Source organism: Trichosurus vulpecula, chromosome 1, assembly GCF_011100635.1.
Source record: "Trichosurus vulpecula isolate mTriVul1 chromosome 1, mTriVul1.pri, whole genome shotgun sequence".
NCBI classification, from domain to species: domain Eukaryota; kingdom Metazoa; phylum Chordata; class Mammalia; order Diprotodontia; family Phalangeridae; genus Trichosurus; species Trichosurus vulpecula.
In genome coordinates, this window is record NC_050573.1 from 239,831,909 (window position 1) to 239,849,272 (window position 17,364).

General features: G+C 39.4%; 1 protein-coding gene across 1 annotated transcript in view; it reads left to right on the forward strand.

The window, feature by feature from the left end:
- Positions 1-11,837: 11,837 nt before the first annotated feature.
- ENOSF1 (enolase superfamily member 1) overlaps positions 11,838-17,364 on the forward strand; it is a 55,196-nt gene continuing 49,669 nt past the window's right edge. The window contains exon 1 of the mRNA XM_036753391.1: positions 11,838-12,065. Within this exon, the coding sequence (XP_036609286.1) occupies positions 11,982-12,065 (84 nt within the window). The 5' untranslated portion in view covers positions 11,838-11,981. The remainder of the gene's footprint in view (positions 12,066-17,364) is intronic.

Consider the following 17,364-nt stretch of genomic DNA (forward strand, 5'->3'; position numbering starts at 1 on the left):
GAAACGAGAGGGATGCCAGAACATCATGAAAAATGAGTGAACAGCTTGTAAAGGAGACCCCAAAAAATACAAAAAAAAAAACACCTTAAAAAATAGACTAACCCAAACGGCAAGCTAGTACCAAAAAGCCAATGAGTGGAAGAATGCCTTAAAAAACAGAATTGACCGAATGGAAAAGGAGGTCCAAAAGCTCACTGAAGAAAATAATTCCTTAAAAATTAAAATGGAGCAAATGGAAGCTAATGACTTGATGAGAAATCAAGAAATTATAAAACAGAAACAAAAGAACGAAAAAATAGAAGACAATGTGAAATATCTCATTGGAAAGACCACTGACCTGGAGAATAGATCCAGGAGAGATAATTTAAAAATTATTGGACTACCTGAAAGCCATGATCAAAAAAAAAAGAGCCTAGACATCATCTTTCAAGAAACTATCAAGGAAAACTGCCCTGATATTCTAGAACCAGAGGATAAAATAGAAATTGAAAGAATCCATTGATGGCCTCTTGAAAAAGATCCCAAAAGGAAAACTCCTAGGAATATTATAGCCAAACTCCAGAGTTCCCAGGTCAAGGAAAAAAATATTTCAAGCAGCCAGAAAGAAAAATTTGAGTATTGTGGAAACACAATCAGGATAAGACAAGATCTAGCAGCTTCTACATTAAGGAACTGAAGGACTTGGAATATGATATTCTGGAGGGAAAAAGAGCTAGGATTATAACAAGGTATCACCTACCCAGCAAAACTGAGTATAATACTTCAGGAGAAAAGAATGGATTTTCAATAAAATAGAGGACTTTCAAGCATTCTCGATGAAAAGACCAGAGCTGAATAGAAAATTTGACTTTCAAATACAAGAATCAAGAGAAGCATGAAAAGGTAAACAGGAAAGAGAAATAAATCATAAAGGACTTATTAAAGTTGAACTGTTTACATTCCTACATGGAAAGATGATATTTATAATTCATGAGACCTTTCTCAATATTAGGGTAGTTGAAGGAAGTATATAGAGAGAGGGCACAGGGTGAGTTGAATATGAAGTGATGATATCTAAAAAATAAAATTAAGGAATGAGAGAGGAATATATTGGTAGAAGGAGAAAGGGAGAGATAGAATGGGGTAAATCATCTCACTTATAAAAGAGGCAAGAGAAAGCTATTAACAATAGAAGGGAAGAGGGGGGGAAAGTGAAAGGAAATGAGTGAACCTTACTCTGATTTGGCTTAAGGAGAGAATAACATACACACTCAATTGGGTATCTTACCCTACAGAAAAGTAAGGGGGAAGGAAATGGGGGCGGGGGGATGATAGAAGGGAGGACAGATTAGAGGAGGGGTAGTCAAAAGCAAACACTTGAAAAGGGACAGGTCAAAGGAGAAAATTGAATAAATGTGCGATGGGATAGGATGGAGGGAAATACAGTTAGTCTTTGATAACATGACTATTATGGAAGTGTTTTGCATAATGATACATGTATAACCTATATTGAGTTGCTTGCCTTCTCAAGGAGGGTGGGTGGGGAGGGAAGAAGGGAGAGAATTTGGAACTCAGAGTTCTAAAAACAAACACTACTGTTTTTACAGGCAACTGGGGAATAAGATACAGAGGCAATGGGGTATAGAAATCTATCTTGCCCTACAAGAAAGTAAGGGGAAAGGTGATGGGGGAGGGGGGGGCAGGGGGAGGAGTGGAGTGATAGAAGGGAGGGCAGACTGAGGAAAGGGGCAATCAGAATACATGCCATCTTGGGGTGGGGGAGGGGAGAGATAGGGAGAAAATTTGTAACTCGAAATCTTGTGAAAATGAATGCTGAAAACTAAAAATAAATTAATCTTCAAAAAAAGGAAAAATTTATTGCAATTCAAAAAAAAACTGCCTAGGCTAGAAGAAAGACGCTTGCTGTTACTAAAATCATTTTGTTTACATGCTTAAAGTCAACACTTAACTAGGTTAGAAGCTTTTTACTTCCTCTCAATTTCATCCTACCATTTTTTTTTCCCATCAGAAGTCATAAGTATGAATGGAATCTTCCTGGATCACCTTTTGTGTCATCTCTCTAACCTGTTGCCTTCAAATAACAAGGCTATTCTCTTTTTGTAAGTCATTTGAGGCCAGTGACTTACTTTTTACCTTTCTTTACGCAGAGCCTACTACAATTTCTCACACCCAGTACAAAATGTTTTTGGAATAGTTTGGAATAGTTTCCTTCAAGAAGTGGCTTAAATCCCACCTCCATAGTAGCCCTTTTCCAGTCCCACCCCACCAATCCCCAACAGGAAATTCCTTCCTCTTCCAGATTACCCTCATCCATTCTGTATATATCTTGTACATACAGTTTCCCCTATTGGAATGTGCTCTGAGGGTGATAAGATTTTTCACATAACAAATTGCCTTAGTATAAGTATGTTTATACTATATTAAGTTATTTCTGTTTTTCCTATGATTTCATAAAGAAACTAATCTTTAGAGCCCTAGGAATGGAATTACATCTTTTTAATAGCTCAGAATAAACTGACATCAAATTTTCTTCTCAAAAGCCACCTGCATTATCACCTTCATCCATCAATTCAATGCTCCCAAGTCATCTCGTTTTTCTATTGTACAACTGCCTAATAAAATGCTAGGTACATAATTGGCATTTGACATACCATGTTGACAAATCAATTCTGTTTTGGCAGGGGTTAAGTCTGAAGCCATGAGCTATGAGCTCCCTCATCTCTGTTCTACACCTCAAAACCCTTGTATCAACCAACCCTATACCGTTCTTCAATCTGGAGTGCAGATGTGGCACTTCTTGCCAAGGCCAACCGCTTTAATTGGACCTTTAAGCTCCCCCGTCTCTTCTTGAGGAGTTCACCTCCTCTGTCATCTCTAATTTACAATCTTTCTACTAGTTCCTTCCCTTCTGCCATCGAACAAGTTCAAGTCACATTCTTAGAACACCGTTTCACTCCTGCTATCCCTGCTTCACTACCGCTATAATACAAATGCTCCAACCATTTCTACCTCTTCTTTTCACTGCCAACCTTCTTACCTCCACTTTCTCATCTCTCATTCACTCTTCAAAATAATGATCTCTTAATTGTTATAGCTGATGATCTTTTTTCAGTCTTCATCCCGAGTTCTTTGTTGACCACATTTTCCTCCTGAATATTCTCTCCTGGCTCAACTTTTGTGACAATCCTCTCTCCTGGTTCTCTGCTACCTGACTGACCACTTTTGTCCCTTACGCATCTTTTCTGGTTACAAACTATGAGTCTTAGTCTCCCAAGGCTTTGTCCTTGGCTCTTTTCTCCCCATTAACCCTCCCTTCATGGTCTCATCAGTTTTCATAAGTTCAAATATCATTTCTATGCACATGACTCCTGAATCGTATAACTAGCTCCAATCCCTCTCTTGAGCTTAAGTCCTATACCAACATGGTTATCTCCTCCCATATTTCTCATAGACATCTTAAATTCAATGCATTTAATCCATCTGCCCCCCACATTAATCCTCCAAGCTTCTCTATTTCTATTTAGCACATTATGATCTTTTTTAAGTTACCCATCCTTAGAGCCATCCTTGATTCCATTCTCCCTCACATGCCATATGTAATATATTGCCTTCTCATCAATCTATCTTCTCAGTATCTCTTTTTTTTCAATTCACAAGAAATTTCTTTTACCTCTTGACTCTATCCCCTTCTCCTCATGGCCACCACCCTAGTTTTAAGCCATTATCTCTCATCTAGACATTACAATAGCCTTCTGAGTGGTGTCCTTGCTTCAACTCACCCCACCCCCCACCCCAATATATCATCCACACCACTATGAATATAATCTTATTAATGCCCAGATCTAACCATGCCACTCTCCTAATCGAGAATTTGCAGTGGCTTCTTATATTTTCTAGGATAAGATACAAAATCCTCAGCTTGGCATTCAAAGCCCTTTACAATGTAGCTCCAGCAAAACTTTTTTAAGATTTAACATTTTTTTTATTTTCACACTCTTTCCATTCCCACTAAACTGGCCCATACTGAGCATTCTGTCACCCACCTCCTTACCTTTGAAAAAGCTACGCCATCCTACAGACTTAGAATGCACTCCCTTACCTCTGTCCCTTTGAATCTTCAGCTACCTTCCATATGAAGCCTTTTCTGATTCCCTGTGGTTGTTTGTTGAGGGCCAGCTCTGAGAAAGTTCATTCTGGGATAAGATACAGGCCAGGTTTACTGAAGCCTGTTCTTGCCCTTGGGCTGATGACTCAGGATGCGGGCTCTCCAAACTTCCTCGGCACACGTGCTAAACACCACCTGTGGGCTGTTAACACAATGTTGTTACGGAAAAAGGGAACAAAGCACGAGGAAGTCACTCAATGTAACAAATGTTTCAGACGAGAACTTGCTGATTTGCTTGCCTAAAAAGTATATAAGCCCTTTCCCTCAGCTTAATAAAGGGAGCTGTGCTATACTCTCCCACCTGGCCCGTGTCTTCTCTTTGCTCTCCGTGGCATTCAGCCATCTCCGGCCATTCCGTGCCACAGCCACTGGCAGTAATGGTTATTGCTCTCTAGCTCCTTAAATTACCTTGCATTTACCCACCTATGTACATATTCCAATAGAACATAAGTTCTTTGAAGGCAGAGATTGTTTAATTTTATTTTTTGTTATCCCTAGTACCTAGAACAATGATTGGCACATAGGGGATGTTTGATAAATGGTTGCTTGATGAATTAATTTGGAAAAAAAAAAGATGGAAAACAGCCAGAAGTTTGGCAGTGATCAAGTAGATAAATTTCTATAGCAAACTTTTCATACATGAATATATAGAGTGTTTAAGAGAAGATCCACCCAGGATCTACGTGGATAACTAAGAGCAAAAGCTTTTGTTTTAGCCAAACCCAAGGTGCTAGAGTAAAATCTGTTGTTTTAGCCAAACTCAAGCAATTTAAACAAGGCAACAGCAAAAATAGATTTGATTAAATGGGGAAAAAACAGTTGAAAGATACCATAGTCAGTGAATTAATATCAATATTTAACATGTCTGCACTGAATGGCATAACATCTAAATACTTAGGGGAAAACTAAACAAATTATATGAATTATAAAAATTGACCATGTATAAATGAGAAAGGGATGGATTTAAGAGATAAAATGAATTTATTGTGAATTAAAAAAGAGATACTAAGAAGATAGGTTTGATGACAAGGCAATATATCACATATGGCATGTAGGGGAGAATAGAGTCAAGGATGACTTAAGCATGAAAATATGAGTAATTTAAAAACCTCATAAGCAAATGCAGAAAAGCATAAATATTAAACACACACTTTACTGATCACAATGCAATAAAATTATATTAACAGGCTAGTGAAGAAATAATTAAAAATTAATTGTAAGACTAAATAACTTAATCCTAAAGAATTGATATGATCAAAGAACAAATTATAGAAGTCATAGGTAATATAATTTGCAAGCCTTAAAGTGCTATATAATATTTTTGCTATTATTAACATGAAAGATAATGACAACAATGAGGAAAGATAAGATTTTTGGAATATCAGTCTTTAAGGCAGGAGTTTTTAACCTTGAGTCCATGGGCCCCATGGATACATTTTAAGGAGTCTGATTAACTTGGATGAGGGAAAAATACATGTCTATTTCAGTATAATTGGAATCCTATGTATTTTGTTTTACATATTTAAAAACATTCTGAGAAGGAGCCCAGGACACCAAAATGTTACAAATCTTGTCCTAGGGGAAAATTTATATCTAAACAATCATATCAATAAGAGAAAGAACAGATCATTGAACTGGGTGTATAACTGAAAAACTAGAAAATAACAAATTCTAAAAGTTAAAAAAGATTAACAAAATTCAAAAGACAAAGAAAAGATTTAAAACTAGGAGGTAGGCCTTTATTTTTAATAAACTAGATAAATCATTCTATCAAATATTCGAAGAATAATTTTCCAGTGTCACAAACCGTAAGTAAAAATGATGGGGTGGTGGGGGAGTGAGAGAGGAGGAATTCTACCAAATTCTTCCTATGATACAAATATGGTCTTGCTACCAAAACCAGTGAGAGTCAAAACAGAAAAAACAAAACAAAAACAAATAAAGACCAATGTCCCTAAATGAACATTGACACAGCAGCTTGAAATCAAATACTAGCAAAGAAGATACAATAATATATCTAAATACAGTAATATGTCTAAGAGATTATATGATCAAAAAGATAATATGATCAGATTGGATTTATATCAGGAATGCAGGGCTGGTTCAAAATTAGGAAAACTATAAACATAATTTATTATGTTAAGGGCAACAAAAAATATCAGATAAAAGAGAAAAGCTTTTTAATAAAATACAACCCTGTTTCTGTTTAAAAAAAAAACCACAAGAAAACACAGGACTTAATGATGTTTCCTTCACATGGTAAACAGTATCTTTGTAAAACCAAAAGCCAGTATTATATGTAATGCAAATAAAACTACAATTTAAATAAGTACAAGCCTTCAATTCTAGAGGCAACTAGGTAGCTCAGTGGAGAGAACACGGGCCCTGGAGTCAGAAAGGCCTGAGTTCAAATTTGGCCTCACTTACTAGCTGTGTGACCCTGGGCAAGTCACTTAACCTCTGTTTGCCTTAATCCATTGAAGAAGGAAATGGCAAAGCATTCCTGTGTACTTGAAAGGAAAACTCCATGAACACTATTGGCATACTGTGGTCCACAGGGTCACAAAGAGTCAGACATGACTGAACAACAAATTTAACCCTCTTGCTATTTCGTATGAGAGTGAGGTTCATCTGATGCTATTTCCTATGCACTCCAGTTTTGAGAAATAGCAAGTTATGCCCCCTTCTTCCCCCTTTCAGCACTTGTATATTGCTTTTACACTCCTCTTTACCCTCTTAAAACCCTCAGAACAGAATCAATCTATCCCCAGGACCTCAGTCTTTCTTAACTTTCTTTATCCCTTTTTGGAATTAGCACTACATTATCATATAACCCTTTGCTCAAATAAGCTTACCTTTCTAGGTTTTTCTGAACTCTTGTGTTTGCATTTTAATGTTCCTAGTTAAGTCTGGGATTTTCCTCTGAAATGGTTGAAAGTTCTCTATTCCGTTAAAGATGCAGTTTTTTTTTTCTCCTGCAGATTTCTTTTGGTTGTAAACCTACATCTTTTACCTTTTGGAATATGATATTCCAAGATCTCTCAAATATAATAGAAGCCTCCAAGTCTTATGTAATCTTCACTATAGATTTTTGGTACTTAAACTGCTTCTCTCTGTATGCTTGTGGTATTTTTTCTCTAACATTGGAGCTCTGGATTTTGGCTATGACATTCCTGAGACTTTTCCTTTTGGGGTTTCTTTCTCTTTTTTTGAAACTTTTATTTAGTATTTTATTTTCCCCCAGTTACATGTAAAAACAATTTTTAACATTCATTTTTAAAACTTTGAGTTCCAAATTCTCTCCCTTCCTCCCTTCCCTACCCCATTGAGAAGGCAAGCAATTTGATATAGGTTATACATGTTTTACATATCCATATCCATATTAGTTATGTTGTGAAAGAAAATATAAAAAAAAAGAACTCAGGAAAAATAAAGAAATCAAAAAAATACATGTATGCTTCAATCTGTATTCAGACACCATCAGTTCTTTCTCTGGAGATGGGTAGCGTTTTTCATTATAAATCCTTCAGAGTTGTCTTGTATCATTGTATTGCTGAGAATAGCTAAGTCATTCATAGCTGATCATCTTAGAATATTATTGTTACTTTGTACACTGTACATTTAACTTTGCATCAGCTCATGCAAGTCTTCCCAGGTTTTTCTGAGAGCATCCTGCTTATCATTTCTTATAGCACAATAGTATTCCATCATAATCACATACCACAACTTGTTTCCCAATTGATGGGCATCCCCTAGACTTTTAATTCTTTACCTTGGGGTTTCTTTCACCAAGAGATCAGTGGTTTCCCTCTTCACTTTGCCTTCTGGTTCTAACAGGTATGTGTTGTTTTCATTTGCAATCTATTGAAAGACAGTGTGCAGGCTTTTTTTTTTTTCTAATGGCTTTCAGGGAGTTTAGTGATTCTTAAATTATCTACCCTTGACACGTTTTCCAGATAAGTTTTTTTTTTAAATCTTAGATATCTTACATTTTCTTCTATTTATCAATCCTTTGATTTTGCTCTAGCATTTCTTGCTGTCTCATGGAGTCACTGATTTCTATTTGGTATATTTCAGTTTATAGGAACTCCATTAGTAAGTTGACTACTTTCTAAGCTATTTATTCCCTTTAGTTCCTGAATTGGGGTTTTATCCAGGGCCAAATTCCACACTAGGCTTTGCTTTTGGGTGGTGTGGTTAGTTAGCACTGTTTGGCCTTGCTCTGGATCCCCTGAGTTTCTGAGTTGATTTCTGCTTCCCAAGGATTAGCTTCCCATAATCTTTGAAATTCAGAGTGCTGGATCTTCTAGGGCCTCCTGTGGTGTCTTTGGGCAGAGTGCTAGGGGTCACAAGAGTTCCTGTGTGCCTCAGTTGTCCCGGTCTAAGCACTGCATCTTCACACTGGTCACTGTTGATCCCCTATAGCTTCCAAAATTCCGTTTCCCACCACAGGGCTTTCTCATAGTAGTTCTCTACCCTCCTGCCTCCTGACACAGAGGCTTGCTGGCTTTTATAGATTTTGTTACATTATGAAACTAAGGCCATGGTTGCCTGCATGAGCTCTGGTTTTGCTCTCAGTCCTCTTTCCTATTGCCCATGGACTTCTGATTGACTCTTGGTGCAGTTCTGGGGTAGAAGAAGTCACTTACTATAGTATCTCATTGGATTTCTTGCTCATTATTTGGTTTAGTGTGAATTCAAGGTTTTGATGGAATAGGTCAGTGGGAGTTGTGCAGTCTGCCTCTGTTCAGAGAGCCATCTTGGCTGGAAATCCACCAATTAATTCCTAAATGTATTGGCTTTTCCGCCCAGTCCTTATCCTTCTTAGCCTCTCTGAAATATCTGACACCACTGACCACCCCCTTCACCTGAATTTCCCTGAGTTTTTGTGACACTGCTGTTTCTGACTTTTCTTTTCACCTGTTTCTTCCATCCCAAGATTCTGACCTCACCAATCTCATCAACTCCCAGGAGTTTAGTTATCATATTTATGCTGAAGACTCCCAAATCTGTGGATCTGTGGTTTCATTGGTAAGGGGAACTTCTAGATCAGAGGTTCCCAACTTATTTGGCCTACCATCACCTTTTCAAGAAAAAAATTACTCAGCAACCCCACCCCCACCCCCCCCGGAAATCTGCTTTCTTTAGCCCTTTAATGGTTTTTTTTTTAATTTGCATCATTTCAAAAAATATACACAATAATTTTTAAATGACACATCTTAAATTTAATAATTTATTATAAATTTGTGGTTTCTTTCCTGCATTGAAATTTTGATGACACTATTGCATCATGTAACTGTGTAGTATTATATTGTAAACAAGTCATCACATGCACACATTCCTGCCCATGCATGCTGGACTTCCCGACAATGAGCAACATGCTCGCTTGCCTACACTTGTTTATTGATTGGTTATAACTTGCATTTTGTGTGTTTATTTGGAAAATAATGTAATCACTACGACTTTAACTCTGTTACACAATAGATAAAACATATACAAATAGTTTTTCAAAATTTTTTTCTTTCCTTATGCTTCTACTGACACCTTATTTTTATTCAACCCCCCCCCCACAATTGCACCTGAGGCTACTACTGCCCCCCCATCATTCCAGCACCCCCAGGGGGCAATATTGCCCACTTTGGGAACCTATGTTTTAGATGAAGAAATTCCCTCTTCCAGTGCAGGTTGGCACCTCTGCAATTCATGGTCTTAGAGAGTTTGCTCACATCTATAAAGCTAGCTGTAATTTCCCACTTTCTCCTCTACTTGAATGCCCCATAGGTATTTTGAACTCAATATATTTAAAATGAAACTCATATTTCCTCCCTCTCTTCCCAAGTTCCCTATTTCCCTATGAGTACCATCATCCTTTTAGTTAAATAAATTTACAGGCCTGAAATCATCCTTGAATCATTCTTCATTCTGCCTCCTATACCTGTATCTAACTTAAAGTAGTTTAAGCTCCAAAAAAACTGCAGTCAAAATCAGATAAGACTTGAAAGCTCCTGGAATACCATATTCCAAAAGGCGTAGACTTACGACCAAAAGTAAAAATCTTGGGGGGGGAATAAATCGGATCTTCCATGAAATAGAGGACTTTCAAATTTTATACATTCTACTGCTATAACATCTCTTATATCTATCCCCTTTTCTCCACTCACATGACTACCCTCCTACCTCTGGATTGGCCTTCCCTCGGTATATTACATTAGCCTCTTATTTGGCCTCGTCTCCAAATTCTTCTTTTGGATTCATCCTTCATACAAGCTGCCACAATAATCTTCCATTAAAAAAAAAGTTTTACTGTGTCACTAACCTGCTCATAAATCTTCAGTGGCTTCTTGTTGCCTTTAGGACAAAATAAAACTCCTTAAAGCCCTCCATAGTTTGGCTTCAGCTTATCTTTCCAGACTTATTTTGACATTTCTCTCCTTCCTGCATTCTTGTGTCATCTGAACTGGCCTGTTTGCTGTTTTACACAGTCATCATTATATCTGTACTTTTGCCTAAGCTGTCCTCTATGCTTGGAATCCACTCCCTCCATATTCTATCTTAAAATCTTTAGCTTTCTTTAAGGTTCAACTCAGACACTGCCTCTCATAGAAGCACTTACTGAGAGTCAATAAACATTTATTAAGCTCCGACTATGTTCAAGGCACTATGCCAAGCGCTGGGGCTACAAGACAGTCCCTGTTCAGAACTTAAAAACCTAATGAGGTGGGGAGACCACACACAGACACACACAGACACACACACAGACACACACACAGACACACACACACACACACACACACACACACACACGCTGAGGGAAGGCAGAGGAAAGGTACCCAAAGTAGGGGCGTGGTGGAGAGCAGAAAGTCCCAAAGTAGTGCTGCAAAGTGAGAAATGACGGGATATGTGAGCTGAATTCTCTCGTTAAATGGAGGTTTGAAGTTCACGGACCCACCCTACAGTCAGGGATAATGAAAAGGTCCAGCGTTCAACCCTGAGGCTGATCAGATTTTTCGAGCTGACGAGGTTATCCCAATACAATAATGAGCTTTCTGGGGCATTGAAGAGAGGTCCAAAAAGTTCTTAAGTAGTGAAGCCAGGTGAGAAATGAGAATCCTGTTTCCTGTAGTGGGCTCCCCATCCATCCTCAAATAATTGTGTACACCTTTCTCTTTAGGGACTGTCTTCCCTCCCTACAACTTAAGCTCCCTAAGGGCAGGGGCTGGTTTTCCGTTTTGTCTTTGAATCCCCAGTGCCTAGTAGCAGAGTGTCTTACACCTATTTAATAAGTGTTTAGTCGATGGATGAAAATAATTAGAAAAGTTCCCGCAAAATCAGGTAGGAGTGACTGAAAAAAACTCAATGTATTACCTCTTCAGGAGTAGGAAATGCATTTTAATGGGAGACAAAACTTATTGAGCCAAGGATGACGATCTTTGCAACTTCAAGCATCGCAGGGCATCGGGACTAGAGAGGAGTAGGAAATTGAAGCTTTCCGATCACAGCAAAGTAGCAGGTGGACGACGCCAGCTCCGTGTGTAACAGAACTACATTTCCCATATGCTTATGAGCCGACAGGCTCCCATAATGCTTCTGGATATTTCATAATAACCTATTCTGTACTATACTATACACAACGGAGGAAGAGGAAGGGGACAGAACAACGTGGGCGGGACGAAGATGTACAATGCTCCAGCCAATCATTCCCGGTGAAGCCTCCTTTTCTCCGGGCTTATAAACTGGACACTTCCTGAACAAGTTTGCTCTCCGCCCCGGGACTTGTCCAACTTCTCCAGCGCGCACCGAGAGGGACCGAAGCGAGATGGTTGGGGGCCGTATCACCAAGCTGTCGGTCCACGATGTGCGTTTCCCAACCTCTCTTGGAGGCCACGGGTCCGATGCCATGGTAAGAGCGGAAGCTGGGACCGAGTTCCAAAGTCTTGCGCCCACGTCCCCCGGCCCTGACCCCGGGCGCTTCCAGCACGAGTCATTAACGAGATAGAGCCTAGGGCCGTCGGTATCCCGGGGAGGAGGATCTCGAAGCAGAGTTGGAAACGCGGAGACTTTGACCCTGGATGGAGTTGCGGGAACGGAATGCAGGGCTGGGGCGCAGCGCAGCCCCTACAGCCAGACCCCCGCTACGTTCCCTAAGCACTTTACCATCTTTACGATGAAGTTTCTCTGCTGCAGTTGCCCAACTTAAGGGAACTTCTGGGTGCTATTTTTTTTTCAGGCCTAGTCTAAATCCCTCCCCGGGCCCTAAATCTCTCCTTTACTTGCCTTGCCCAAGTGGTCTGCTGGTGGGCAAACCTCTCCTTAAGTATCTGCCTGCATAATGCGCGGGCCATTTCACTTGAGACGACTGTCAGCAAGTCCTTCCTCATATTGAGCCAAAATATGTGCCTCAGCTTCCTTAGGAAAATGAATTACCATATTTTAATATATCTCTAATTTTAGTGATATAGGGAACTCCCAATAGAACCTTCTACCAGTGCAATTCAGCAACAGCTTTTAGAGTTGCCTGGGTGCAAAAAGCCTTGCCTTGGTTTCACATTGCTACCACGATGTGTCCGAGAGGGACTTGAGTCCCTTACTCTGCGGACAACTCTGTACCTTCATGGCCACAGGGTCCCTATTTAAAATGTGAATAAAAAGGCGGGGGGAGGGCCTTCACTAGAAAATTGATTTTTTAAAAAGTAGAAAAAGAAGTGTGAAGGGCTGCCTCTAAGAAGGTTAATGTAGCGTTTTAGTTTTTAGTTTTAGTTTAGTTTAGTTTAGTTTAGTTGTTACATTTTAAAGATGAGGAAACTGAATCCCAAAGATAGATAACTTGTCCAAAATCTCACACCTAGTCTTCGATATTTCCTCAAACATACACGAGATTTTCGATGTTTGTTTTGGGGGGCTTTTTAAGAGCAGTAAAAGATTTGGGCCCTTTTTTTTTCCCCTAAGTAGTTGGTTCAGATAGTTCTTAAGGCTTAGAGATACTATAGAATCCGGACTATATGGATAATAGGATTCTTTCCAATTCTGACATTCAGTGACGCTAAAGTCTAGTCCAAACCCCTCTATTTCTGATGAGAAAAGCCTGAGAAATTTACAGGACTTGCCCAAGGTCACACAGGATTATAAGATATAGAGGCAAAGGTGGTGGTGTTTTTTTTAAGGACGATGTAGACCCAAGAATATTTATAGGGTGTGGAGAATGACCTTGAAGATGGAGAAGGCATGTTATTGATGAGACAAGCCCCCTAAGCAGATGGGGGGGTGGCATCGAGGGTACAAGAAATGAGGTTGGCATTGGCAAGGAAATGGGCACCTTATTCTCAGGTGACTAAAGCAAAGGAGGTTAGGATGGCTTATTGTTATTAATAAGTCGAATAGGAGCAAGAACCTAAGTTTTCTTACTCCTACTCCAGAGGGTAAAAAGCATTAAACCTTCCCACTCGCTTGTCCCCCTACCCCCATTTTTTTTTAAAACTGACTTTAAAATCCCAAGTTTTCATATCTTTTTTCTTTAGAATGGGTAGAATGTTGCTAAAAGATAATTTTTCTCTTGTAATTCTTACAAATTCTTAACGACTAAAACGCTGACATTTTAAATTTAAACATTAATTAATAGACTTTACAGGGCATAGTGTAAACAGTACTGGATCCAAGGTGAGAAAGTCCAGATTCTAGGGTCAGATTTGCAGCAAACTTGTATGGCCTTGGGTGTGGCCTCAGTTTCTTTATCCATAAAATGGGGGAGTTGGTCTACTTGGCCTTTTGACTCTTAACATTCGGTAATCCCATCACTTGAAGGAAGTTTCTTTGCCCACATACTTCCCACCCACTAAATTCAGCTATTCTCCAGTCATGGGTACTTTTTTAATTCCAGTTCTTGTGAAAACAAAAAGGTTTTGCATACATGAATACCTTCCTCATTTTTAAAATCTCTACAGGGCATATGCCTAGTCATGGTATCGATAGATAAAAGGGAATATACAGTTTAGTGACTTTTAGGGTATAGGTCCTAGTTTGCTTTTCAGTATGGATAGAACTATTTACCTCCATACCAACATCCTTGGTGTCTTCCCACCTCTGATAATTATCACTTTACTTTTTTTTTTGTCATCTTTGCCAATCTGATGTGTATGAGGTAGAATGATTTCTTTTTTAAAAAAATTTTTATTTAATTTATTTAATATATTTAGTTTTCAGCATTGATTTTCACAAGAGTTTAAATTACAAATTTTCTCCCCATTTCTATCCTCCCCCCCACTCCCAAATGGCATATATTCTGGTTGCCCCATTCCCCAGTCGGCCCTGCCTTCTGTTACCCCACTCCCCTTCCATCCCCTTTTCCCTTACTTTCTTGTAGAGCAAGATAAATTTCTATGCCAAAATTGCCTGTGTATTATTTCCTAGTTGCATGCAAAAACTTATTTTTTTTGAACATCAGTTTTTAAAACTTTGAGTTTCAAATTCTCTCCCCTCTTCCCTCCCCACCCACGCTCCCTAAGAAGGCAAGCAATTCAACATAGGCCTCATGCGTATCATTAGGTAAAACCCTTCCACAATACTCATGTTGTGAAAGACTAACTATATTTTGCTCCTTCCTAACCTATCCCCCTTTATTGAATTTTCTCCCTTGACCCTGTCCCTTTTCAAAAGTGTTTCTTTTTGATTACCTCCTCCCCCTACCTGCCCTCCCTTCTATCATCCCCCCTTTTTTATCTCCTTCCTCCTTCTTTCCTCAGGGGTAAGATACCCAATTGAGTGTATGTGTTATTCCCTCCTCAGGTCAAATCTGATGATAGCAAGATTCACTCATTCCCCCTCACCTGCCCCCTCTTCCCTTCCTACAGAACTGCTTTTTCTTGCCACTTTTATGCAAGATAATTTACCCTGTTCTATCTCTCCCTTTCTCCCTCTCTCAATATATTCCTCTCTCATCGCTTAATTTGATTTTTTTTTTAGATATCATCCCTTCATATTCAACTCACTCTGTGCCCTCTGTCGATATATATGTGTGTGTATATATATATATATATACACATACACATACATATGTATATATATATATATACATACATACACACACACACACGTATATTCCCTTCAGCTACCCTAATACTGAAGTCTCATGAATCATACACATCATCTTTCCATGTAGGAATGTAAACAAAACAGTTCAAATTTAGTAAGTCCCTTATGATTTCTCTTTCTTGTTTACCTTTTCATGCTTCTCTTGATTCTTGCATTTGAAAGTCAGATTTTCTATTCAGCTCTGGTCTTTTCACTGAGAAAGCTTGAAAGTCCTCTATTTTATTGAAAATCCATGTTTTTGCCTTGGAGCATGATACTCAGTTTTGCTGGGTAGGTGATTCTTGGTTTTAATCCTAGTTCCATTGACCTCTGAAATATCATATTCCAAGCCCTTTGATCTCTTAATGTAGAAGCTGCCAGATCTTGGATTATTCTGATTGTGTTTCCACAATACTTAAATTGTTTCTTTCTGGCTGCTTGCAGTATTTTCTCCTTGATCTGGGAGCTCTGGAATTTGGCAACAATATTTCTAGGAGTTTTCTTTTTGGGATCTTTTTCAGGAGGCAATCGGTGGATTCTTTCAATTTCTATTTTGCCCTGTGGCTCTAGAATATCAGGGCAGTTCTCCTTGATAATTTCTTGAAAGATGATATCTAGGCTCTTTCTTTGATCATGGCTTTTAGGTAGTCCAATAATTTTTAAATTGTCTCTCCTGGATCTATTCTCTAGATCACTTGTTTTTCCAATGAGATATTTCACTTTGTCTTCCATTTTTTCATTCCTTTGGTTCTGTTTTATAATATCCTGATTTCTCATCAAGTCACTAGCTTCCACTTGCTCCAATCTAATTTTTAAGGTAGTATTTTCTTCAGTGGTCTTTTGGACCTCCTTTTCCATTTGGCTAATTCTGCCTTTCAAGGCATTCTTCTCCTCATTGGCTTTTTGGAGCTCTTTTGCCATTTGAGTTAGTCTATTTTTTAAGGTGTTGTTTTCTTCAGTATTTTTTTGAGTCTCCTTTAGCAAGTCATTGACTTGTTTTTCATGGTTTTCTCGCATCACTCTCATTTCTCTTCCCAATTTTTCCTCTACTCCTCTTACTTGCTTTTCCAAACCCTTTTTGGGCCCTTCCATGGCCTGAGACCAGTTCATGTTTTTCTTGGAGGCTTTTGATGTAGGCTCTTTGACTTTGTTGACTTCTTCTAGCTGTACATTTTGATCTTCTTTGTCATCAAAGAAAGATTCCAAAGTCTGAGTCTGAATCTGATTCCGTTTTCTCTGCCTGGCCATGTTCCCAGTCAACTACTTGGTCCTTGAGCTTTTTGTCAGGGTATGACTGCTTGTAGAGTAGAGAGTACTTTGTTCCAAGCTTGCAGGAATGCGCTGTTGTTTCTATACAGCCAGCTCTGCCACAGCAGTGCTCCTCCTCCCCCAAGAACCGCCAAATGGGATGGTGACTCAGATCTTAAGCAGGCTCTGCACTCCTGCTCTGATCCGCCACTTAATTCCTCCCACAAGGTGGGCCTGGGGCCAGAAGCAACTGCAGCTGTAGTTCTGTAGCTGTACCACCCCCACCCCCCCAGCACCACTCTCCCCACCCCCTCCCCACTGCCCCCGGGGCTGTGGCTAAACCTCGAACTCCTTTCAGTCTGTCCCCTGTAGCTTTTCCCATTAACCTTCTCTGTTGTCTTTGGTGTTTGTGAGTTGAGAAGTCTGGTAACTGCCACAGCTCACTGATTCAGGCCACTAGGGCCTGTTCCACCAGGCTCCTGGTCTGGTTGGTCCAAGTGTGGCTCACGCTGGGCTCTGCTCCCCTCCGCTCCCAGCTCCGTGCACGATAAATAGACCTTACCCAGCGACCATCCAGGCTGTCCTGGGCTGGAGCCCTGCTTCCCTCTGCTATTCTGTGGGTTCTGAAGTTCTAGAATTTGTTCAGAGCCATTTTTTTAGGTTTTTGGAGGGACCTGGGGGGGAGCTCACGCAAGTCCATGCTTTCCAGCTGCCATCTTGGCTCCACCCTGCCTCAGAGTTGATTTCATTTACTTTTATTTATCTATCTTACTGCTGGCATTTTGAAGCATTTTTTCATATACTTGTTATAGTTTGCCTTTCCACATGCTGAACAACCTGTTCAAATCCTTTAGTCATTTATCTCTTAGTGAATGGCTCTTGCTCTT